Genomic DNA, 26,149 nt, shown 5'->3' on the forward strand with positions numbered 1-26,149 from the left:
ACATGCTAGCAAGGTAACGCTCAAAATCCTTCAAACCAGGCTTTAGCAGTTCATGAACCAAGAATTTCCAGATGTAAAAGCCAAGTTCAAACAGGCAGAGGAAATAGAGATCAAATTGCCAACATCCGTTGGATCACAGAAAAAGCAAGGGAAGTCCAGAAAAACATCTACTTCAGCTTCATTGATTGCGCTAAAGCCATTGACTGTGTGGATCACAACAAACTGTGGAAAATTCTTTAAGAGATGGGAATACCAGACCACCTTACCTGCTTCCTGAGAAATCTGTATGTGGGTCCAGAAGCAACAGTTAGAACGGACCAGGAACAATGGACTGGTTCAAAATTGGGAAAGGAGTATGACAAGGCTGCATGTTGTCATACTTCTTATTTAAATTCTAAGCAGAGTGCCATTAATTCATGCAAAATGCCAGGCTGGATGAATCACAAGCTGGAATCAAGACTGCCAGGAGAAATATCAATAACCTCAGAAATGCAGATGATACCACTTTAATGGCAGAAAGTGAAGAGGAACTAAAGAGTCTCTCGATGAAGGTGAAAGAAGACAATGAAAAAGCTGGCTTAAAATTCAACACTCAAAAAACTAACATCATGGTATCCAGTTCTATCACTTCATGGCAAATAGATGGGCAAACAATGGAAACAGTGACAGACTTTATTTTCTTGGGCTCCAAAATCATTGCAGATGGTGACTGCAGCCATGAAATTAAAAGACACTTGCTCCCTGGAAGAAAAGGTATGACAACCCTAGACAGCATATTAAAAACTAGAGACATCACTTTGCCAACCAAAGTCCATAAAGTCAAACCTATGGTTTTTCCAGTAGTCATGTATAGATGTGAGATTTGGACCATAAAGAAGAATGAGCACCAAAGAATTGATGCTTTTGAACTGTGGCGTTGGAGAAGACTCTTGAGAGTTCCTAGGACAGCAAGGTGATCAAACCAGTCAATCCTAACGGAAATCAGTCCTGAACATTCACTGAATGGACGACGCTGAAGCTGAAGCTCCAATATTTTGGCCACCTGATGTGAAGAGTTGACTCACTAAAAAGGACCCTGATGCTGGAGAAGATTAAGGGCAAGAGGAGAAGGCGATGACAGAGGATGAGATGGTTGGATGGCATCAGTGACTCAATGGATATGAATTTGAGCAAACTCCTGGAGATAATAAAGGACAGGGAACCTGGCATGCTTCAGTCCATGGGGTCACAAAGGGTCAGGCAGGACTTAGCAACTGACCATCAACACCGCCAGGAAACAGTGGAGGACAGAGGAGCCTGGCGTGCTCCAGTTCATGGGGGTCACAGAGGTCGGACATGACTGAACAACGACGACAAAAGCATATCACTCGGGGTGGCTTTGTCTCTGGTCAGACAGCAAATGAGGAAAAGAGAGAGGTAGAGATGCAGGTTCAGTCCCTGGGGTCAGGAAGATCCCCTAGAGGAGCATGGCAGCCCACTCCAGTATTCTTGCCTGGAGAATCCCAGGGACAGACGGGAGTCTGGCAGGCTACAGTCCATCAGGGTCGCAAAGAGTCAGACATGACTGAAGTGACTTAGCACGCATGTGCTTATGGACTTTAGAGGCTAATTTCCCAGAACACGGATCAATCCTCACGATCTGTCAAAGTGTAAAGCCCTCTGTATATAGGCATTCCTCTGGGCTACACTCCCCCCATACACATACACACTCATTCACACACACACTCATACATACACACTCACGTCATTCACACACACAGCAGGGACTAGGTAAGCCTGCTTTATTTTCTTTTCAAGCAAGCATCACATCCAAATGATTTATTTCAAAACATCAATTGGGTTATCCTTATCCATTCACACTCATGACCTTTGCTGCTGCTGCTGCTAAGTCGCTCAGTCATGTCCGACTCTTCACGACCCCATGGACTGCAGCCTACCAGACTCCTCCGTCCATGGGATTTTCCAGGCAAGAGTACTGGAGTGGGGTGCCATTGCCTTCTCCACATGACCTTTGAGTGCACACTAAAAAGGTTCTAACTGAATAGCTCTCAGGCAAAACTCCCTAAGAGGCCATAACTGAACTACGAGAAAGAAGACTGTCTCCTAATGTTTGCATTTGGCAATAAAATCCTTCTGCTTATACATTAAAATAGTTAATGCTAGTAACTGTCTCTACCATGTTCTTCATAAACAAACAATACAATAAATGAGTTGAGAGACATATCTGTTGGCAATACTGCAATTATACAGCTGCACGTTTTATCCTGCATTCCTCATTATTATTTACACATGAATCCCTTCCAAAGTCTTAAAAGTACTCAGGGAGAAAGCCTAACAATGCTTTCTTTGGTTTACTTTTCATTGGTTTGTGCATATTAACCTTTTAAATCCATATACAATTTGCCAACAGCTTTTACAAATTTTGCAAAATCAATGTCACAAATACATAAATAAAAAGTCTAGATTTGTGCCTTAAAAAGATGCAAGGGTATTACTGCTTTCTGGTTGATTTTTCTCACTACATCTTTGACTGGTTTTGTTAATCAAGGATACAACTTCCCTCAAAACAATTCACTGCTCCTTAGATGTCTTTTCTCACCAGCTACTGCAGTTATTGGCACGGCTTTAAACTTCACAGAAACATCTGCAAATGCTCCTCCTGTTCTTGTCACATTGATAATGGGTCCAACATGATTTTCTGCTACTCGAACAACTGGTGCTGAGAGCTGAAGAGTTCCGAAGGCATCATCATTGGCAATGATAATTAATTCAGCAATAGCTTCTACCTTAGGCCCCAGGCGTGGAGAGTTTGGAACTGAAAGACAGAAGAAAAACTAATATATCAAAATTCTAACAACTCGTCAAAAGTCATCAAGAGGCCTCAGACAATTTATAGAATGGACAAACAAGAGAGTCCTACTGTATAACAGAGAGAACTATGATTAACATCCTGTGATAAACCATAATGGAAAAGAATATGAAAAAGGATGTATGTGTGGGGGGTGTGTGTGTATCATTTTGCTATACAGCAGTAATGCACAGAACACTGCAAATCCACTAAACTTCAATAAAAAAGTTTTTAAAGAAGCCGCAGCAAGATCCATGAACCAAATGGGTTATCATTTTGTGTTTTCTACTACTTATAGCAAAGATATTTATCGATTACTATGTACCAGCATGAATTTTAGATGTTGGGGATACAAAAATAAACAGAAAGTTCCTACTTCTCTGTAACTTCTAGGGTGATTTTTATTATAGCAAAGGAATAATTACCCCACAAGGATTATTTTAATAGGTATTAGAAATTTCTCAAAACATGATTAGAAGATAATTAATCATCACTTCACATAATATTATAACAGGTAATGATGAAACTTACAGAATTATGCTCTTCCAATTAGTTACCAGCATGCTATAAATTTTTTTAAAGCCACTACAGTTACAAAATTGAGCAGGAAAGTCATTTAGTTCCTTGTCCTCGAAGAGGAGCTGAATATCATCACACTCCAATTCAGTTACTGCCTCTCTCCGTGCTTAACTGTCCTTCCCCACAAACCTATTCCCCCTGCACCATCTCAATTAATAGTCATGCCAAAGCTGGTATAGAAAGAGTGTCCTTACTTACGCTTTTACTTCCATACTTCTAAGCCTATCTTTAAGACTCTCGTCTTACTTGCCACTGATTTTAGGGAGCACAAAACTTATTTTGAAGGCATTTAAGACCCTCCACAAACTCTCCCTGACTTACCTTCTAGATTCAATTCTGACTTAGCACCCTCGCCAAAACAATTTTTATGAACTTCGACACAAATGAAGCATCAGCAAGCTCATATTACAAGTAAACAATTTTGAGTTCATATTTAGAACATTTCCAACTATGGTGGTATTTGAAAGCATGTGACAATGAATAAAATTGGGTATTTTCAGACAATCTAAAACAAGTAATGACACCATTTAATTTCAATGATAAACAGTTCCAGATCACACTAAATTATATAGTTAAAATCACAAACTGTAAATCTATATAATTAAATTCAACTACATTGGGTGGAGAAGGAAATGGCAACCCACTCCAGTGTTCTTGCCTGGAGAATCCCATGGACGGAGAAGCCTGGTAGGCTGCAGTCCATGGGGTCGCACAGAGTCGGACACGACTGAAGCGACTTGGCAGCAGCACATTGGGGGAAAACAGCAGTAACCCAGGGTTGCAGCAGCAGATGACATTTTACGCGTGTGCACTCCTTGACAGGCACTGTTCCAAGCACTTTCCTTGCATCCAGTAATTTAATTCCCATACCATCTCTGTGTGGTGGGTAACACTGTCCATGTCTCACAGATAAGGAATCAGAGGTGCAAAGCGGATGAGGTAGTCAGCTAAGGCATTAGACTAGAACCTGCTGGACACATTTTAGAGACATCATGTAAGGGTCTATCCAAGCTCCAGCTCCCTATCTGCAATTCCTCAGCAAACCAGGTAGATACCCTTCCTGCACTGACTGTTCGTCCTGCCCTCTGCCAGTCGTCACCACTCCTCTCACACTGTCTCCTGAAAGTGCGTGATTCTACCTATTAAAATTGAGACCATATCACATAGGTTTGCACTGAATTATTCTTTTTCTTCATTTTAAATGACATTTACTGTTTCCTTTCTAATGCACTTAATTGTTCTTTAACTGTTTCACTTCATAGCTTATGCTGAGTCTGAATTTCCCCAAGTATGCTGCACGGTTCCAGGAACATATCCAGCATAAACAAAGACACGTTGACTGTTTCTCCCAACCCATAGCACAGTGATATCCTGCATATACCACTTAATTAATAATTGTTCACATTTATTTAATGCTTACCATATGCCAGACCCTATATTCATTTTCACATGTATTATCATATTTAATCTCCATAATAAGTCTGTACTATACATAAGGAAACTTGGGCTTTAAAAGTTTATGGGCAACAATTTATTATGATACACTTGGACCTAAGTTATCTGACACCAGCATCCACAGCTCCTAGCTAGCCACTGCTACATGCAATCCTTCTTCCCGGTTTTACTTCTGGCTCACTTAATAAACTCCAGTTCCTTGAAAAGTGGGCTATACCATATAATTCTTGTAGTCAGTGGCTCAGTCGTGTCCAACTCTCTGTGACCCCAGAGACTGTAGCCCACCAGGATCCTCTGTCCATGGAATTTTTCAGGCAAGAATACTGGAGTGGGTTGCCATTTCCTCCTCCAGGGGATCTTCCTGACCCAGGGATTCACCTGGCATCTCCTAGGTCTCCTGCATTGGCAGGTGGATTCTTTACCACTGCACCACCTAGAAAGCCCTTTTATAATTCTTACTAAGACTACTTACTGGGTTTTATTTCAATGTATTGCTATGGTAACTGATGCTAAATCATGCAAAGAAAACAAGGGATAGGTTACTGTGAAAGAATTTTAACTCTGACTGTAATCTAAAAATTTAATGATAGCAGTTATCCTTAAAAAGTAAATTTCCTTTTACAGTCCTGGACTACAATTACAATGTGGGCAAGAACGGTGCCCACTACACAACGTATCAGTAAGGTGACAAAATATACTTGTAAGAAACCTTAATCTCAGGATGGGGAACACATGTATACCTGTGGCGGATTCATTTTGATATTTGGCAAAACTAATACAATTTTGTAAAGTTTAAAAATAAAAAAAGAAAGAAACCTTAATCTATATGGTAGAACACAGTCAACATGCAGATCTTAACTCTTTCGACTATTTAATTCCAATTTTCTTAAGATAGTTTTATTATATTTTAAAAGATGTCTACTTAATATCATATTTACTAATGTTATCCTAAAACTGACATTACATTGATATTAAATTAAAATCACCAATCTTCCTTCCTTTTCTTACTGCCTTCTTCCAGGAAATCTAGATTCTTCTCTTTATATAAAAACCCCTATCTAAAGTCATAGGTCTTCAGAGAGAGATGCGACTAACGAACAAGCTACAGTGAGCCCCCAGCTCAGGTCGGCTCTGTGATAGCAGCCCCCGCTCCCTCCAAAGCTACTGAGCCATGACCCCAGGGGGAGAGGCTGTTCTGTCCAAACAGAAGCTGCAGAACCAGATCCTCTGCCCAACACAGGTCATCACTCACTCCTCATTCCTCATTCTTATCCTCAACCAGGGCCTTCATCTCAACTCTCAGGATGACCCCCAAATTTCCAGGTCTTCTCACTACTACACAGCCCTTTCCCCCTTCCCTCATGCAGTTGCCAGATCCACCATCTCTTTGTATTGCTTCCCACCGATACAAAGAGACTCTGTTGGTTAAGGAACCATCCAGGGTGGATCAAGGTGAAAGAGACTCAGGATCTTGCTACAAGGACTGTCCTTGGAACCCCAGATTGATTTCAGAAGGTTTCAGAAGCTACAATATCTAGTACAAATAGTATAAGAGATCAGTCATACCAGATTCCATAAGCATTTCTAAAAATTTCATCTGGGACTGTAACAGTTTTAAAACACGACAGCACATTTTCACATGTCCTACTTCCATTTACCTTATAAACCCTTGTAAGAGGATGCTAGTAAAGTCAGAGCTTACTATTTTTACAGAAATTTTTACTATACCAAATTCTTAATTTGTTTCAGAATTCTTACCTCTAATAATAAAAACAACACACTAATGGCTACTTACTTGGGCGATTCTGCACTTTCTCTGTTAAAGTAGAGTTGAGCAGTTCAACAAACAAAGACTCGGACCTTTCTGGCTCATCATCATCCAAGACTGAAACAGTTATTGTTGCCTCGCTCTGATTGGCTCTAAAAACAGCAAATCCAGAAGCTGGTAAATAGTCTTTCCCTTGAGTTGCTCTGGCTAAATTAGGTGGAAAATGAGGCAGTTTTTCCATATCGTCCAGTGTTGCGTATGTGACTTTAACTTTTCCCAAGAGGCCTTTTAACCTTATTATTGACAACGTGATGTTCTGGGTTGCTTCCTCCACTTTAATAGGTCTATTTTTCTCAGAAAAGATGAAGACCCCGTAAGGATCATCGCTAGCCAAAACTATTAGTGTGGCATTAGTATGAACGCCTAGAGAGCCACTGGAGACGCTGAGGATGGTCACAGAGAATGCTTTATCCAGTTCTGGATCTTCATCAGGCAATATTTCCACTGTGATGTTGGCCCTCTTCTGTCCAATCTCAAATGTGACATTGCCAGAGGTGAAGGCCAGATCGCCATCAGGGTCAGAGTCTATGCTCCAGAGCAAAGTCACTCGAGACAGAGCCCCATGACTTCTCATAATCTTTAAAATATTTAATATTAAAATATGTTAAAACAGGCATTAAATCCACCAACTTAGAGGTTTGGATATACAAAACAACAGGGTATTAATTTGTAATTTTATTTTATATAAGCTGTTCTGAAGAATATAAGATTCTTGAAGGCAATGCACTACCCATCTTTGAAGACCCTCAGGGAGTCCCACTTAAAACGACTATTGTATGAAATGACAGATTGAAGGAACATGCTTATATTCTAACTAAAGCACAGCTGTTTCATTTCTGCAACTACAACATATATCAGTAATAAAGCAAATGCAATTAACAGTGTATTATATTGTACATTCATGAAAATGTTTACATTTCCTGCAAAGACAGTATAAACTTTATTGTAAGGAATAGATGACAGATAATTTTTCTGAAAAGTTAGCCATAATACTCATTTTTTAAAACAGATTATATTTAATTTCAATGTACTATGGAAAACAAAAATTCACCAAAAAATATACTCAACCCAAGGGTATATATTTACATTTTTAAGAAGCAAGAAATGCTTTTGTCAGTAGTATGTTAAAAAGAATGAAAAATCTTTTTTAAAAAAATCACTTCAAGTTACTGTAGTGTTAGTCGCTCAGTCTTATCCGACTCTTTGCAATCGCACGGATTGTAGCCCACCAGGCTCCTTTGTCCATGGGATTCTCCAGGCAAGTATACTGGAGTGGGTTGCCATTTCCTTCTCCAGGAGATCTTCCCAACCCAGGGATCAAACCCGGGTCTCCTGCATTGCAGGCAGATTCTGTACTGTCTGAGCCACCAGGAAAGCCAGACTTCAAGTTAAGTCCCAACTAAAAGTAATTTTTATACTTAAAATAAGAATGCTGATTCAGAGACAGGAATTTTTATTAAAAAATTTATTTATAAACTTGATGCTTTCCCTGAATCCTTTTTCTTTTCTTTCTTGAGTAATTAGTTATCCTTTCTAAAGCTGTTTAATTTATTCTACAACAGTTTACTGCAGATCTGCCATAAGAATACAGAACAGATATATTTTGAGTGATCTTTCTTCATCCTTTGAATAAAATCTGAGGACAATGAGCAAGCTTCTGGCTCCTCTAAATTATCTAACAATAGAAGCCTTAATTCCTACTGGATGAATGTAGAGTAGAAACACATACACACAGAGACCACATGGAGATGGTATTATTATTGCTATTCACAAATGTTTTGCATTTTCTTTCCTTTTGGGAAAGATACAAGCCAGGATTACATTTCTCTACCCAATTACTTTCGTGTTGTCATGCGACATGCTTTGACCAAAGAAGTTAAATGGAAATGCTGTGAATGACCTCCAGAAAGAAGCTGAAAAGCCAGTGTGCAGTTTCCCCCAACCCACGTCTCCCCAGTCAGTGGAGACAGAAGTATCTATTGAGTTACAGCCTTTGCAACCCTCAGTCCTAAGTGATTGATGACAGCCAACTTCAGATGGGACATAAAACATGAGTGAAAAACAGATCTTTGTTGTAGTAAGTCAATTAGAATTTGGAGATGTTTGTTGCCACAGCCCATCTGAATTAAGATAGAAAACTATATTTTTATATTAATAGATATTTCTTAAAGAGTCAGGAATCCTCAGAATCACAATGCATGCAAAATGAAATACAAAGACAAAGGACAAATCACTGTTTAATTATCAATTTGAATTGTCTGTGCCACTAGATTGTCCCCTCCACTTACATAGAAAAAATTAACAAAGTATACCTTAATAATACAATAAAACAGTGTTTTTTAAAAAAAACAGAAAAGGTCTAGGACTGGAGGAAAGAATGTACTCACATTGAATATAACAGTGCTGTATCCATCTTCTGGTTCTGTTCCGCTGACAAGGAGCGACTCAGGGCTAAATTCAAATACACCATGAGCATGGTCAGAGGCTGCAATTGTCACTAGAATTTGGGAAGCCACTCCTAGACCGGCTGCATGAATAAGTTCCAACAAACAGAAGAAAATGTTAATCAGTAATTTACAAACCAAAGGGAAAAACAAGGAACAACTTTTTGAAAAGAGTTGTACCATTCACTGAGTATGTTCTAATTTGCTTCAGAAAGAAAGGCAGACACAAATGGCTGCCACAATATTCGTGCTTTTCTGACCTTCCTCTGTTTGGGCTCTAACGTGACATACAAGTGCTGTATAAGCACTTGAAGACGAACAAGGAAAACTTGTTTTTCTTTTTCTTCTCTATGAAAGAGAACATTCTTCCACACAGAGCATAGGAGGAAAGTCTCTCACGACCTTTGCTGACCTTGGAAGAACATGAGCCAAAATGACTCCTACCTTTATAAAACAGTAGTTTTTCTATGATTTTCACCAACCTGACCGCACAGATTCTTGGCTTCCAAATGTGCAGTAATTCTACTCCTATTTTCATCATATTACGATATAATAGATCTATCTTTCCTGGTCTCAAAGTCCAGTCCTATAACTAAAAAAATGCCAAAATCTAAACAAAGAAGTACTTTTGTCCTAGGAAGTATGTTCAGCTTTTATGTTGAACATTAAATATGTGGACAAGACAATAAGGAATCCCAAAATTAGAACAGTAATTAAATACAGAAGTTACAGGAGACATTGGCAGAAGTCAGGAATGAGAGGGGTGGTAACAACTTCTGAAACTAAAATGTAAAACCTGACATTGTGAAAAAGGAATGTTTTGCGCATTCTTCAAAAGGAATCTTTTTGAGGGTTAGAAAGAGTCCCTCCTAAAGAAAAACAAATAGTCTATGTATTGTCTCTTTATATGAAAAAATATTTGAGGTGAAAAAGCTGAACCATATTTATATACACATCTAATTCAAAAGGCATCCTCTTTTCAATATTTCCTTCAATAATTGGCAATTTATTCTCCCATTTGCTTAATTTCTCTTTCCCATGTGTTTGATTAAACGCAGCATAAAATGACTCACTTGCTGTCGTAAAGAAAATCAGTACGACACATTTTACATGAAAATATAAATATTCTATTTATCTCTTTTTTAGGTATTCAAAGCTATGTAAAAGCTTTTCCAATAATCACTTTTGTACATGGTACCAAGCAAAATTTCTGTTATAATTAGAATCAGGAAACTGCATTAGGTTAACAAAGAAAGGAGCAGAGTCTGAGTTTCAGAGGCAGACAGGATTTGATTCTGACTTGATCACTTTCCAGCTGACTTACAACAGCATGGAGTAAATAATACTTGATAAAGTTGTGCTGCCTAATGAGACAAACTATACAAAGGACCTGCATATAGCGGATATAGATAAATGGTTAGTACTGTTGTCTCTAAAAAGAGAAGTTAAAATGCAGGATAGTAAAGGGCCTTGGAATAGCTGCTTACCACGTCTGCGATCAGCTGGAAGGAAGACTTCCATGTCCCCATCACCACTACCACTGCCATCAACCCTAAAGAGTTCAGTCACTTCACAAGGAGAAACAGAGTCACGACCCACACAACACACATTGACACAATGAGAAAATTGAGAGTTCTTAAAACATATCCAGCAAAGAGGAAACTTCAGTAATCCTAGACATACATTCTTTCAAATAAAACAGATTACGTGGTAATGGTATCACATTAGTCAAGCTACCAAGTTATAAAACTTTCATTCATAGCTTCAGGAAAATATTCCACGTAGGTTGCAACTGGCATTTCCCATTTCTGCCAATTTAACTAGTTTTATTTTTAAATTTTCACTTTATAGCAGTGTAAATTGTTTTCATAATTTATATAAATATTTTTAAATACTTCTGTGTATATATCAGCCTATACTTACTTCTATAAACCTGTGACAGTCACCTTCCCACTCACAACACTATGTGTATTAGTCACTCAGTCATGTCTGACTTTTTGCAATCCTACGGAGTATAGCCCGCCAGGCTCCTCTGTCCATGGGATTCTCCAGGCAACAGTACTGGAGTGGGCAGCCATTCCCTTCTCCAGGGATCAAACCTGGGTCTCCTACGTTGCAGGCGGATTCTTTACCATCTGAGCCACCAGAAAAGCCCATTTACAACAACTAATTCAAAAACTGGGGAAATGCATCTAACATTTCCCTCTAGCCACACACTTAAGTTCTCACATTTTGGCACCTAGACAAGTGGTCTAGAAACCTCGGCTTCAGCCCTGGCTGTGACAGACACCACCTTCAGCCAGTCACGAAAGCCCTTGGCACCTCACTTTTCTCACCTATAAAAGGTGCCTGCTGCCTTTTATACAGAACTGCTTTAAAAACCAAATAAATGATACTGTAGAAAATGAGGGACCTTGGCAATACGTGAAGACTGGTTCTAACTTTACTTCCACTACGTCTCAGAAGCGAACCATTATTTTACCAAGTATTTGCAAACAAAGAAGGCAGGAAGGGCAGAGGTGGAAAAGGAATAAGAGGAGCAAGATGACATCCACACTATGTGCTTCTACCATATCCGTGATTGACACGTGAGGCTAAGGTCTGCCCTGCTCTTCCGGGCTTCTCCTCCCTGGGACTGGGACACACCAGACATGAGGACTGATGACACCCAAAACCTGAAACAGTCAACGGATTTCAGGGAATATCCAGTGCATGGCTCTGCTTTCGGAGTAACCACAGGCTACAAGAAGAGGGGTGAAATTTAATCCCCATGTACCCTGACTAGCATAGAACACCTACTCGGGTGGCTGTCACATGTAGAATGGGTCTTACAGGCAAAACAGTGGGGAATAAGGATTTCTCCTTTGATCCCCACAAAAGCCTAGTTCTACAAGCTATTTCACGTCTTAGGCAGTCCAGCTATGACTTGAGGAATGGAGGCCAGCATCTAGGTTCCACTACCTCCAATCCCCACTCAAGGAGGGCTGGGAGGATCAGATTCTCTGGCAGTACTGCTGACTTAGGACAGTGCAAGATTGGTTTTCAAATGAGTTCAGTTCAGTTCAGTCACTCAGTCATGTCCGCCTCTTTGCGACCCCATGAATAGCAGCACGCCAGGCCTCCCTGTCCATCACCGACTCCCGGAGTTCACTCAAACTCACGTCCATCGAGTCGGTGATACCATCCAGCCATCTCATACTCTGTCATCCCTTCTCCTCCTGCCCCCAATACCTCCCAGCATCAGAGTCTTTTCAAATGAGTACTCGTGCCCAATAATACACAACGATATATCTTCTAGAGATATAGAAGGAAGCTCCTCTATAAAATCACAAGTAAACACTATGATCACAAATAGAATTTCTAAAGAAAATCTAATGTTCCTTATCAATCAATATTACATAAGGCTCACTAACATTTTCTCTATTACCCAAGTAGTTTTCACTATAAGTAATACAAAGAACAACTTTTCAAATACTTTACAGTGGCTTCTGATTAACGAAGTCCTTTCATGAAAATAACGATCTGGAAACGGGAGGACTTGTCTCTTTGAGACAAGCAAAGCTGCTACTGTTACATGACACCAGCCCAGCAGGGTGTCCAGCTTACTTTCGCTGTTTTATGTAGTCCACCAAGCTGTGGTGCTATTTAATCATTTCCCTGACTTGTCCTCTCCTTTGATTTCACATGGGCTTTGGGAGAATAGGGAAGGAAAACATGGGGAAATTCTGTCATACTTACCCCAAAGTCTCATTAATACTAAAAGACAATCTTAGTATTTCTGTCCTACCCAATTTCTCCCCCTTGGATGGCTTATTCAGTACTATGACTTTCTTCATCAAAGCATAAAAATAATAACAAGATAATAATACCAGCTTTTGTAAGGGAAGAGACTGATCTGATGAATACCAACTCTCAAATTCTTACACTTATAAAGATAATAAGGTACACATCTCATGTATTCTATAAACCCTCAGCAGCACCTGATAATCAAATACAGTGATACTTCTGCAAAGAAACATATACAGTTAATCTATCTGGGATAAATAAAGACTATAAGCAGCCTCTCTTCAATACAGAGGAGTTTTGCCACAAAATGGATTTTTCACTCCAAAAGTCTGTGATAAATCAGAGTTTTCAGCATATTAGAAATGAGAATATTGTTAACCTACTTTATTGATAATTATTTCATAACAGGTTTCCTAAAGGGATTAATTTTGACCTATTCTACAACTGGATATAGCTAAAGGAGCTACTGTGAAAACTGAAATAAGGAAGAAGGAGAGATGATTTTAGAGGCCCTACTATGAGTGATAACTATAATTTGGTGATTCAGTATAATTAAATTATTTCACTGCAAAAGCACATCTACGTTAGGAAAAGACCAAAGGATAATGAAAGAGGGAAAACCAGCACAATAGGTTAATTCAAAAGGAACTTATTTACTTAATCCACTATCTGGTGAATGGACAAGTAAACATTTGATATTTTTGAGTCACCATTCTTACCTCCTCCTTCCAAGTTTAACAACTCAACTTTAAAGGATTTCTCCAATTCAGGAATAGAATTATCAGTGATATTTACAGAAATGTACTTAAATCTTTCTCCTGGTTGAAATTCTAAGGTACCAGCAACACTCTGAAATATAAATAAAAGGTTTGTTCATTAGATTATAATTATTTTGTGTATGAATGTATAAGATGAGAATGTTTACTATGTCCCAGATTGTTATAAATACTGAAACAGATGAAGATAAATATAAAATTGAAAACATTTAAGTGGCTATGAACAGTGATTAATATAAATTCTAAATAAATACTCTCAAACTAAATAAAGTAGATGGATTTTTATTTCTCTTACTTGCCTATTCATCAAAAAACTATTAAGGCAAATAAGAAATCTGTACAGGTAACATCTACAAATTCCTAAAAAATTAATTCAATGAGATATATGAAAATCCTTTGATTAAGTATACTGAGAACTATTAAGTTTACATCACTGAATAATTTAAATACTAGGGTATAATAATAATAATGGCATTTTCATTCCAAAAATTTCCCCTAGCAATAATAAATATTGATCCACTGGGCATTAATTGTTATTTGATTATACTCTCAAATGAAATTCATAATATAGATTTCCCATCAAAAAAATTCATAACTAAGAGAAAAATAAAGAATTACTTGAAGTCTTAAGGTCCTTTTTTCTCCCATTACCTAATATAAGCATTTTCCCCACAAGTCATGAGAATACATTTTAAAGATGTTTAAATTTTTCTGTGGTTAGGTTTTGTGGACAGTTATACTTCATCCTGTGGAACAATTAATGATCCTAAAACTAAACTGAGGAACCCAAGTACCAATCCACTTAATCATTCATTTATTAATTTTTTTACAATACCTTCAAACACATAGCATGCACATGACATCATTTAGGATGCTTAGGACTCAAAAATAGTCAAGACATATCTCTATCTCCATGAAAATATTCCAGAAAGAATGTTAAGCACAGGATAGAAAACAGTGGCTATAAAAGACATACCGTCGGCTCAAGGGAAAAAAAGGACCTTTGCCTAGCGTCCAGTTATCAGAGGAGTAACTCTACAAGTTTTAACAACAGAAATAACATCTGACTGTCTTAGGAAACCATATTATTTAACCCTAGCAATATCTTACACAATTGGCCACTCCCTCACTCTCTGGTATTCCATGATATCACACTTTCTGTTTTTCCTACCTTTTTGGTAGGAATTTTAACCTTCTCCTAGGACCTGAAAAAACTATTCTTCATCAGATTCTCTTGTCAGATATCTCTAGACAAGGTTATACCATATTCTAAGCTTGTTGGGGATAGGAGAAAAAGGGGATGACAGAGGATGAGATGGCTGGATGGCATCACCAACTCGATGGACTTGAGTTTGAGTGAACTCTGGGAGTTGGTGATGGACAGGGAGGCCTGGCGTGCTGCGATGCATGGGGTCGCAAAGAGTCGGACACGACTGAGCGACTGAATTGAACTGAATGTCATGTATACATTTCCAACTCCCAAAGTTCTACTGGCAGACCTTATTTTATTCCACTTCACTTTATTATACTTTGCAGACACTGTTTTTGGGTTTGTTTTTTTTTTAACAAATTAACTGTGTGTGGCAACCCTGCACAGAACAAGTTTATTTGGTACCATTTTTCCAACAGTGTTTGCTCACTTCATGTCTCTGTGTCACATTCTGGTAATTTTTGCCATAGTTCAAATTTTGTCATAATTGTTATATTTGCTATTGTGATCTGTGACCTTTGATGTTACTATTATAATTGTTTGGAGGCATAGGGAAAGACACCCATAGAAAATAGATAATTTAATACATGTCACATGTGCTCTGACTGCTCCATTGACCAGCCATACCCCCATCTTGCTCCCTATCCTGGGGCCTCCTATTTCCTCAGACACAACAATATTGAAACTAGGCTAATAAGTAACCCTACAATGACTTCTAAGTGTTCAAGTGACAGAAAGAGTCACATGTCTCTCACTTCAACATTCAGAAAACGAAGATCATGGCATCCTGTCCCATCACTTCATGAGAAATAGATGGGGAAACAGTGGAAACAGTGTCAGACTTTATTTTTCTGGGCTCCAAAATCACTACAGATGGTGACTGCAGCCATGAAATTAAAAGACGCTTACTCCTTGGAAGGAAAATTATGACCAACCTAGATAGCATATTCAAAAGCAGAGACATTACTTTGCCAACAAAGGTTCGTCTAATCAAGGCTATGGTTTTTCTTGTGGTCATGTATGGATGTGAAAGTTGGACTGTGAAAAAGGCTGAGCGCCAAAGAATTGATGCTTTTGAAGTGTAGTGTTGGAGAAGACTCTTGAGAGTCCCTTGGACTGCAAGGAGATCCAACCAGTCCATTCTGAAGGAGATCAGCCCTGGGATTTCTTTGGAAGGAATGATGCTAAAGCTGAAACTCCAGTACTTTGGCCACCTGATGCGAAGAGTTGACTCACTGGAAAAGACTCTGATGCTGGGAGGGATTGGGGGCAGGAGGAGAAGGGGACGACAGAGGATGAGATGGCTGGATGGCATCGCTGACTTGATGGATGTGAGTCTCAGTGAACTCCAGGAGTTGGTGATGGACAGGGAGGCCTGGCGTGCTGCAATTCATGGGGTCGCATAGAGTCGGACACGACTGAGCGACTGATCTGATCTGATCTGATCTGAGAGATGATTATTAAACTTAATGAGAAAGGCATGTCAAAAGCTGAGATAGGCCAAAACCCATACCCCTTAAGCCAGATAGTTAGCTAAGTTTTAAATGCAAAGGAAAAGTTCTTGAAGGAAATTAAAAGTGCTACTCCAGTGAACACATAAATGATAAGAAAACAAAACAGTCTATTGATGATATGGAGAAAGTTTTAGTGGTCTAGACAGATCAAGCGAGTCACAACATTCTCTTAAACCAAACCATAATCCACAAAAGGCCCTAACTCTCTTCAATTCCATAAGGCTGAGAGAGGTGAGAAAGCTGCAGAAAAAAGGTCTGAAGCTATCAGAGGTTAGTTCATAAGGTTGACAGAAAGACGCCAACTCCACAACTCAGACCTACAAGGTGAAACTGCAAGTGCTGATGCAGAAGCTGCAGCAAGTTATCCAGGAGCTCTAGCTGAGATAATGAAGGTGGCTAAACTACAGAGTCTTTCAATGTAAATCCAACAACCTTATACTGGAAGAAAACACCATCAAGGACCTTCAGAACTAGAAAGAAGTCAATGGCAAGATTTAAAGCTTCAAAAGACAGACTAACTTTCTTATTAAGGGCTAATGCAGCTGGTAACTTTAAGTTGAAGCAAATGCCCATTTACCATTCCAAAAATCCGAGGGCTCTTAAGAATGATGCTAAATCTACTATGCTGCTGCTGCTAAGTCACTTCAGTTGTGTCTGACTCTGTGTGACCCCATAGACGGCAGCCCACCAGGCTCCCCCGTCCCTGGGATTCTCCAGGCAAGAACCTGTGCTCTATAAATGGAACGCTAAAGCCGGGATGACAGCACATCTGTTAACAACATAGTTTACTAAATATTTAAGCCTACTGTGGAGAGCTACTTCTCAGGGAAAAAAAAAATCCCTTTCAAAATATCACTGCTAATTGACAAGGGACCTGATCATCCAGGAGTTCTAATGGAAATGTACAAGATTCATATTGTTTTCACGCCTGCTAACACAACATTCATTCAGCAGCTCATAGCCTGAAAATTCTCAGAAAGGTCTCCAAAGGTATTAACTTTCTGACAGTCATGGAGGACACAAACATATTTTTTCATTTTGTTTTAGTTATTAAAGAAAATGATAATCCAATTGGAGATTGAAGATGGCCATATATGTCAAATCCACAACTAACAGCATACTCAATGGAGGAAAGCAGAAAGCATTTCCTCTAAGATAAGAAACAAGACAAGCACGCCTACTCTCACCCCTTTTGTTCAACAAATAATTTCAGAATTTGCCTGAAATACAAAAGACCTCAAATAGCCAAAACAATCTTGAGAAGGACAGAGCCGAAGAAATCACACTCCCTGACTTCAGACTACACTAGAAAGCTACAGTAATCAAAACAGGATGGTACTGGCACAAAAACCAATGAAAGCAAAAGTAAACAAGTCAAAACTAATAAAACTTCCAAGCTTTTGCACAGCAAAGAAAATTATCCACAGAATGAAAATACAACCTATCAAATAAGAGAAACTTTTTCCAAATAATATGACAAGTAACGGATTCATATCCAACATATATATACAATTCAGACAACTCAACATTAAAAAAATCAATTCAATTAAAAAATGGGCTAAAGAACTGAACAGATGTTTTTTCTAAAGAGGACTGTAGATGGGCAAGCACATGAAAAGATGCTCAACATCGCCAATCATCAGGGAACTGCAAATCAAAACCACAATGAGATATCCCCTCACACCCGTCAGAATGGCTGACATCAAACACAGCACAAATAACACATGTTGTCCAGGATGTGGAGAAAAGGGACTCTTCATATGCTATGGTGGGAATGCAAATTGGCACAACCACAGTGGGAAACAATATGGAGGCTTCTCAAAAAACTAAAAATGGAACTGTCATATGATCCAGCAATTACACTCCTGGATATACGTCCAGGATATATATTCACTGGATATAAATTCACTAAAGGATATAAATTTACTATTTTGAGGAGACAGCTATATTTCCATGTTCACTGAAGCATTATTCACAGCAGCCAAGATATACAACCTAAATGTCTGTCAGCAGATGAAAAAAGAAAATTATATAGATAGATAAATACACTAACAGACAGACAGAAAGAACAGAATATTATTCAGCCTTAAGAAAAGAAGGGGTCTTCCCTGGTGGTCCAGTGATTAAGAATCCACCTTCCAGGAATGGGGCGTGGGTTCCTCTCTGGTTGGGGAACTAAGATCCCACATGCCAAGTGGCACAGACAAGAAAAAGAAGTAAATTCCGCCATACACAACAACAGAGATGAACCTAGAGAACATTATGCTAGGTAAAATAAGCCAGACACAGAAAGACAAATACTTCATGATCTCACTAATACATGTACTCTAAAATAGTCAAACTCACAGACGCAGAGATCAGCCTAGAAGAGTGCTTGCCAGGAACTGGGGGAAGGGGAAAATAAGGAGATGTCTACCAAAGGATACTTCCAAAGTTTCAGTAATGCAAGGTGAATAAGTTCTGGAGCAGTACTATACTGTGCACCTGAAATCTGCTAAGAAGGTAGATCTTAAACTTTCTGAAAGAAAGTGAGAAAGGAGGGAAGGAAGGAAGGGAAAGAAAACATTATCTATGTGAGGTGATGGATATGTTAATTAGCTTGACTGTGGTAATTATTTCACACAGTATATGTATATCAAAATATCACGTTGTAAATCTTAAATATATATAATTTTATTTGTCAACTATACCTCAATAAAGTTAAAAAAATAACTTTTAAAAGAACATCAGTATAAGACTAAAGTATTTCTTTAAGAGAATGCAGAGAAGACAGTACCAAGCTGAGTTGAGACGCCCCATGGAAGGTATTTCATACCAAACTAGCTAAAGATGAAATAAATGTCAGGGCAAGAGAGATATAACTTGCCCAATAAAACAAATCAGAAAATTCTCCCAACTGCAATACACCTGAAATTAATTGAATTCTCTTAGCCAAGTTTTCTGGAATTTGGGAGGAAAAGTATGCACAAATTACTGAATACTACACCCTTGTATAGCTCGTATTAGGAATAAAAGGAAAATCAAGATAATTAATATTAAATTTAAAGAAAAAGACTCTTTGGGAAAACAAATGTTGAAGGATATAAAATACTGCCTGAGAAGTATAGCCAAGAAGAAATTATGAGCATTCACTTAATATGAGAGGTGGTGATAATAAGACTACATAACGTTATCCAGGGTTACTATACATATGCCACATACAGTACATGACACTTAAAACTGCCATCAATCCTCAGGGTGACCTGCCCAACAGAAAATTTCTCTCTCTTACCAAGAAGGAAACTGAGGTCAGGAAACACTGAGTCTCCGTGAAGGGCACACATTTAGAAGCTCAGTTTAAACCCAGTTTCCAAACCGGTTTTCTTTTTTTTTGCCAGTACCACCCAGGTTCTCATTTGGAGAAAAAAATTAAAATTGAAATGACATAGACATATAATTTCTTTACAATTTTGGCTGTGTTCGACAGACACAGACAAGGGGATTTTAAATGTGTACAAAACATAATTTTTAAATACATATGATTAAAACCTAGAAGACTAAATAATACAATGAAGACTACAACAGATAAAAGGGACAAGAGAAATCAATAGGATAGCTATTTAAGTGTCAGACTTGGGGGACAGAAATACTTTAAATTCACATAAATTTAAAGGCTTCACATAAATCTCAAACCATCAATGATCTTTTCCTTGTTTAATAAGTTGCGCGTACAGTGCCAAGCCCCTTGCAATCCTCGAAGGGGACTGTGTCTGTTCTACAAGTGTATGTACTGCTTCAAAAGGATTAAGGGATTTACCTGGTAGTCTTCAGGACTGAATGCTGTCAGTGACACTGTTCTGTATTCTGCCATAACCCTCCCCAGGAGCCCTTGTGCACGGACGACCAGCAACCTAACTTCTCCATCTTCCTCCCGCACGGTGACGTGGGGAACACCGCTGGCAGGCAGGGTCATTGTGTCCTCAGGCTGCGGAGGCGGCCCAGTGGAGAACTGTAGCAAGCCTGGCAGATACAAAGAGAAGCAGGGCATATTTGCCCCAGTTATCTGTGGAAGAATTCCATACGCACTTGAAACAATCTTACACAATTATTTTGACCACCAGGAGAAAATTCAGAGGGCTCTCCTTTAGAAAAGACCTCAGTGACGATTTGATTAACATGCTTTTGACACAGAATATGGTAGGAAGCTTTCAGGATATTAAAAACTAAAATGACAATTTTCCTTGTCTCTATCCAAAGAAAACTTTTTTAAAAGGAAATGTCAATAAAAAGAACAGTGATGGAGTTTTATAATATATATTATCGCACATTTATTCATATTTGTCTCTAGAATTCATCCTTAAACATATAGCAAAACAAAATTAATGGCACCCCAAAGGACTTGCAATTCATTTTTTTGAAAATTTAAGTATGAAAATGAGTTGAAGAACTTCCCACGTTTTCTACACAGATTTTTTATTGGATGCTTTCCTACAAAAGAAATACTACTTTTCAGTGCAGAAAACAGTCTCAACTTATTATAAGACATCTGTTACCGAACTAAGAAAATGATCACTTTTCAGCATAAGACCAAAAGAAATTAATACAAACAGACAGTGATAACTCTACTTCTTGAAGCCTAATAAAACATAAATTACAAAGTACTTCAATCAGGTGTTAACATATCACAGTAGGATACTTTTTAAAACTAAAACTTTTGATAGTCATGAATAAAAATATTTTGATTTTCACTTAAAATAATCCTGCATATACTTTATAAAATATATTTTTAAACTTTAGAAATTGGTTCTTGTATTTATACACACCATCCCTCAAAATGGCAGCTTAGAATTTCAAAAGCTTAGGTTAGAGACCCAAAGAAGGTCTACTTCAATCATTTGCAAAAGTCCCTTAAACTCTTAACAAGAGCAAGTATACCCAGAGAAGGGAAGATTGTTCTTGCACAAGGGCTTGGTTACCATATGGATGATCACTCGCTTTGATGGTGATATCTGTTGTTTCCTTTTCAGGGTCTATGCTTGCACCACTGGTGGGAGTCGAACCTATTTTCCCATCTCCGGGAATCGCAGAAACCAAGGTCACACGGAAATACTCATTAAGCTCGGGAATATCATCATCAAGGACATAAATATTCAGGACCTTTAAATACAAAAATCCAGAGGCACTAAGCAATGATGCAAGTAGAAATTATTTACCACTCAACCAGAAGAAAATAAAGCAGCCAACTGACGTTACTTTCTCACATGAGAGGTTTCTACAAAAACTTAAACATTAAAACACAGAGAGAGAGAGAAAGATCTGAGAAACTAACTCTTTAATCAATAATGGGTACTGAACAGTATTATTTTCTGTATAAAAATATCCTAGTTACATATTAGTATCATAGCATATGTGATACAGTGATATACCCATATCCTATATTCTTTGTACCAAAGACAGCAGTATTACCAACCTCAGGGTATGGAATTACTACTCAAGGAACTGCACATTATCTGTTAGGATGTGGTAGGATTGTAGAAAAGGGCAACATGTCTCGATACTGCCTAAGGAAAGTCTGACATACCTACAGGTAGCATGCTAGAAAATAGATTTACAGTAGACCCTAGAAGTCTGGCATACACAAACTGCCCAAAACACATTTGGAAAAGAAACAGCAATAATTCAGCCATGCAATGCAAAATGTAAGTCAAAATTAAAAGTGAAAAAATGATTCCTCTCTCTTCTATTAACTGAACAAGCATGTTGACATCTACAATGGGCAATTTCTAGTCCAGAGACTTAGAGTCTTCAGTAGGAGAGAGACCTGCGGAAAAACATTTAAAATGCAATGTAAAAATGTCATAGAGTTATGTACAAAATAAACTGAGAACAAAACAATCCGCTCTCCCCGTGTCTCCTGCATTGCATTTCCTGTACTGCATGTGGATTCTTTTCCCCTGAGCCACCAGGGAAGCCTCTATCTAGTAAAGGTTTTACAATAGACAGGTTTGAAGCAAGTCTTAATGGATTAGTTGTAGTTGTAAGTAATTATGGGGAAGGGCAAGTAAAAGAAACAAGAGCATGAAAGAATAAGATATCTGGGGAACTACAATGAGACACTAAGGCTGGAGTGGGAGGGAAGACTGGATGGATAAACAGAGGTCAAGATTATAGGGACCTATCAGGGTATCATTAGAAAAATGAACTTCATTCCATGGAGAGTAAAGCAAAACTGAAGACTCATAAGCAGGAGACAGATAGAATGAGACCTGCGTTTTAGAATCAGTACCAAGGCAAAACGTAGAGAGAGCGGACAGAGCCAGAAAGGGTGCAAAGGGCTGAGCTAGGAGGTGACGGACCAGAAATACTGAGGTTCTAAACTAGTGCAGGGACAGAGGAGATGAGAAAAAGAGACGGACTTGAGATTTGTTCTGGGGACAAAAGACCCAGATCTTAAAGACTCAGCAAAGGGAGTGAGGGACAGGAAGGAATGACCTATGATTTCCTGGTTTCTTAGAGAAAGGAAGGTGACAACCGTCCGAAAACAGACTGTAACTCCAAATGCAAGATTCAAACACTAGTCCTTGGGCCTAAAATCATTTGGAGAGCCTTTTTTCTAATGTAGTTTTTCTATCACTAGGCCCAAGATAGAATCTGAATTTGGTCTCGATGTTCATTTTGATCAGAATTTTAATTAATAAAGTAATATATGGAATGGCCAATGTGCTCAGAGGAGAAGCATAAAATTGACACTTCTACTCAAATATTGTCATTGTTCTTGAGCTAGAGAAAACAAAAAGTAGACTTAAGATTTAACACATCTCACCCCCCAGAAGGCAAGCTGAAAAATGTTACTATGAAAAGCAACACCAAAACATCAAGCTGTCCATTAACAATGAAGCAATTAATAGTTTTTCAAGTGTTGAAAGTGATACCAAAGTAACTGCTCATTTTAGTGAAATGAAGAGTTTCCCAAACGGAAGACCATATCAAGCTACAAATGTATTTCATACAGTGACTCGGTATATAAAACAGTGTTTCCCTTTATTATGCTATACCCTCTACTTTCTATTTTTTAAATCTTGATCATAACTCACTAAATTGATTTCATAACTAATAGACCATTTAAAAACACTTTAAAAACACATTTCAAGTTCTTGCATTGCGGCAAACACAAACACACACTTTTAGACTCTCTGGCAGCTAGATTTCTGGATGCAATTTAAGTATATTTAATTAAACACACTCCCTCAGACACCTAGAAAGCAACAGCAAAACTACTGCTGTCTGTGCTGGAAAGCACAGTCAGAGAGCATCAGCAGACACCCCAGGATCCAGTCTCTGGCATGGTAATACTGAGAGGCTGCTGCAGATTCAGCAGGCATGGGGCTAAAAACCGACACCTTTACTCAGTGCTATTACTGCTGCTGTAAAGGTCAATTTACTTTTCAAAGAACTTTCAAAATGATTGAAGAAATTACTTTAAATAAATCTTGACAGCAGCATATATGACTATTTACCTAACCAAAATCTTATTTATTAACTCTTATCTCTTTCAAAATACATGTGAACCCACTTTATAAAACAGTGGTTCCCAGTTACACCTTTATTTCATAGTTGGTAAATTTTCCAGTAGAAAAATGTAAGGATCAACTCTGTTTTCCAAGGAGGAACATTAAAAAATCACCACATACTGCTATTATTTGATTTGAGTATTTCAAATCCAGGAGAGAAATGAAAAAAAAAATCCAATAATAGTCCTTTAAATTGAATTATTTCAGCCCCATGAAAACTTACTAGTGTCCTCATAGTCCTCATTTAAAAATATTTATCATTGCTCTCTCCTTAGACTGCTTTTGGGGAACTTTTAACATTTTTCCTTCTTTCCCCAAAGTATAGATATTTGGCCATTCTTCTTGAGCTTTAACTCTTTAAATCTTAAGAATATTTCAAGTTTGCCCTAATTTTATCTTTTTCATCCAGTCAACGCCTAAGTCCCTTAAAAATTTCTTCAAAGATTACATTTACAAGTCTTAAATATTTATGCTATTTATCACTGATGACCTATAAGCTATCTATATTTCTAGTGAAAAATTATGCTGATACAAATATCCCAACATACAAGACTAAAAGAATGTGAGAAAATTTTTGATACAGGAGAAGGTCTCACTTTGATTTCACTTATAAGTGTCACTTATTTCTGAAGTATATATTCAGAAATCAGACTCTGGTTCACAGCAAGTTTTTGGTAAAACTGGTGATCTTATACTTTCAAAACAAAGAAAAATTGCCTATTTTTCCAAATTTAAAAATAAAATGAGATTACAGTCAAAAGAATTCCTCTTGGCTGACTGACCGAATTCTTAATAGTATTGAATTTTTAAGTATTAAGAATTTTGCAGTTTCTCACTGTATTGGTAATAACAAAAAACATGTAATGATAAACCTTCATGCTATACCATTTTTATTATGTGTAGATTAAACAATAGGTAAAACTATAACTGGTGGCTCAGTGGTAAAGAGTGCCAATGCAGGAGAGGCAGATTTGATCCTGGGTCAGGAAGATCCCCTGGAGAAGGAAATGGAGGAAACCCACTCCAGTATTCTTGCCTGCGAAATCCTTTGGACAGAGGAGTGTGTGGGCTACAGTCCACGGAATCACAAGTCAGACTCAACTTGGCGACTAAACAGTGACAAAACTATAACACACATTATTCAACATTCTTAATGTTTCTTTTGCAGAAATAAATACAAAATATTTTAGATCATGAGATATACCTAATCACCTAAATATTCTAAATTGCTTAAAAAGCAGGACGCTAAAAATAAATTACACAACAAATGGATAAGGAGAAGCTTCCCAAGAGGTTTTCAAAGAAAGAAAGAAGGTAGGGTTTACCTCTGATCTCTGCCAAGGAAGGAACGTGATACTTCCGCTAGCATTAGCAAAATCATCAACAAGGTAATTAACACCATCAGATTCGATCTGTGAGATAGTGTAAAAAACATGCACATAATCCAGGGCTCCTCTGGTCCGCTCCACTACACATGAAATGGTGGATCCCTCCTCTGCAATCTGAAATTGAACATAAACTCTTTGTAAGTATACACCGATTCAAATCAGTGATAAAATTACAAATGCGTTCATGAAATTCTTTCACCATAAACGTTGTTCTATAACTTTCTACATCTGTAAGGAGGCCTCTATATTCTTCCAGATATATCTCTGATTGCTAAAAAGTATTTACAATCATTGGTTTCTCGGTTCATTCCTTTAAAAGGATAAATAAACGCAAAACAGCAATAATTAGCTATACCACGTAATTCATTCATTGAAACCTCTCAGGTCTGGCACTGTGCTAGTTTTTTTTTTTTTTTTAAAGCACAATCCTTTTTGTAGGTAAGTCTAAAGAGGAAAACAAACTCATGATTTTATGATGAGTTCAGCACTGAAGTTATGGGTAGAGAGTGGAACATGACATCAGGGAGAACTTTTTAGGCATAAACATAAGAAAAATTCAAGAGTATTTGGTGAAATCATTTGGAGGTGATACAAAGTATCCAGTGAGAACCTTGACAAATTCCTGGTGGAGAGACAACAGTCAGGTACAGGAGGGCACTGATACCATGATTAATATATTTTTGCTATTTCTGACATAAATACATATATGTGTGTTTACATACACGTGTGTGCATTTTTTTACTTCCATGGTGGCTCAGATGGTAAAGCGTC

At 38.0% G+C, this 26,149-nt stretch overlaps 1 protein-coding gene across 4 annotated transcripts in view; it reads right to left on the minus strand.

The window, feature by feature from the left end:
• Positions 1–26,149, minus strand: part of ADGRV1 (adhesion G protein-coupled receptor V1) — a 541,641-nt gene that overhangs the window by 429,189 nt on the left and 86,303 nt on the right. For 3 of the 4 annotated variants that reach the window (XM_027545615.1, XM_027545617.1, XM_027545618.1), the window contains exons 22-29: positions 25,316–25,492; positions 21,396–21,576; positions 20,237–20,439; positions 13,660–13,789; positions 10,642–10,722; positions 9,098–9,237; positions 6,678–7,287; positions 2,600–2,815 (exon numbers count right to left, since the gene is read on the minus strand). In XM_027545615.1, the coding sequence (XP_027401416.1) occupies positions 2,600–2,815; positions 6,678–7,287; positions 9,098–9,237; positions 10,642–10,722; positions 13,660–13,789; positions 20,237–20,439; positions 21,396–21,576; positions 25,316–25,492 (1,738 nt within the window). The remainder of the gene's footprint in view (positions 1–2,599; positions 2,816–6,677; positions 7,288–9,097; positions 9,238–10,641; positions 10,723–13,659; positions 13,790–20,236; positions 20,440–21,395; positions 21,577–25,315; positions 25,493–26,149) is intronic. The other variant, XM_027545616.1, reaches the window with a different exon arrangement.

The sequence above is a fragment of the Bos indicus x Bos taurus genome, chromosome 7 (genome assembly GCF_003369695.1).
Source record: "Bos indicus x Bos taurus breed Angus x Brahman F1 hybrid chromosome 7, Bos_hybrid_MaternalHap_v2.0, whole genome shotgun sequence".
Taxonomy (NCBI): domain Eukaryota; kingdom Metazoa; phylum Chordata; class Mammalia; order Artiodactyla; family Bovidae; genus Bos; species Bos indicus x Bos taurus.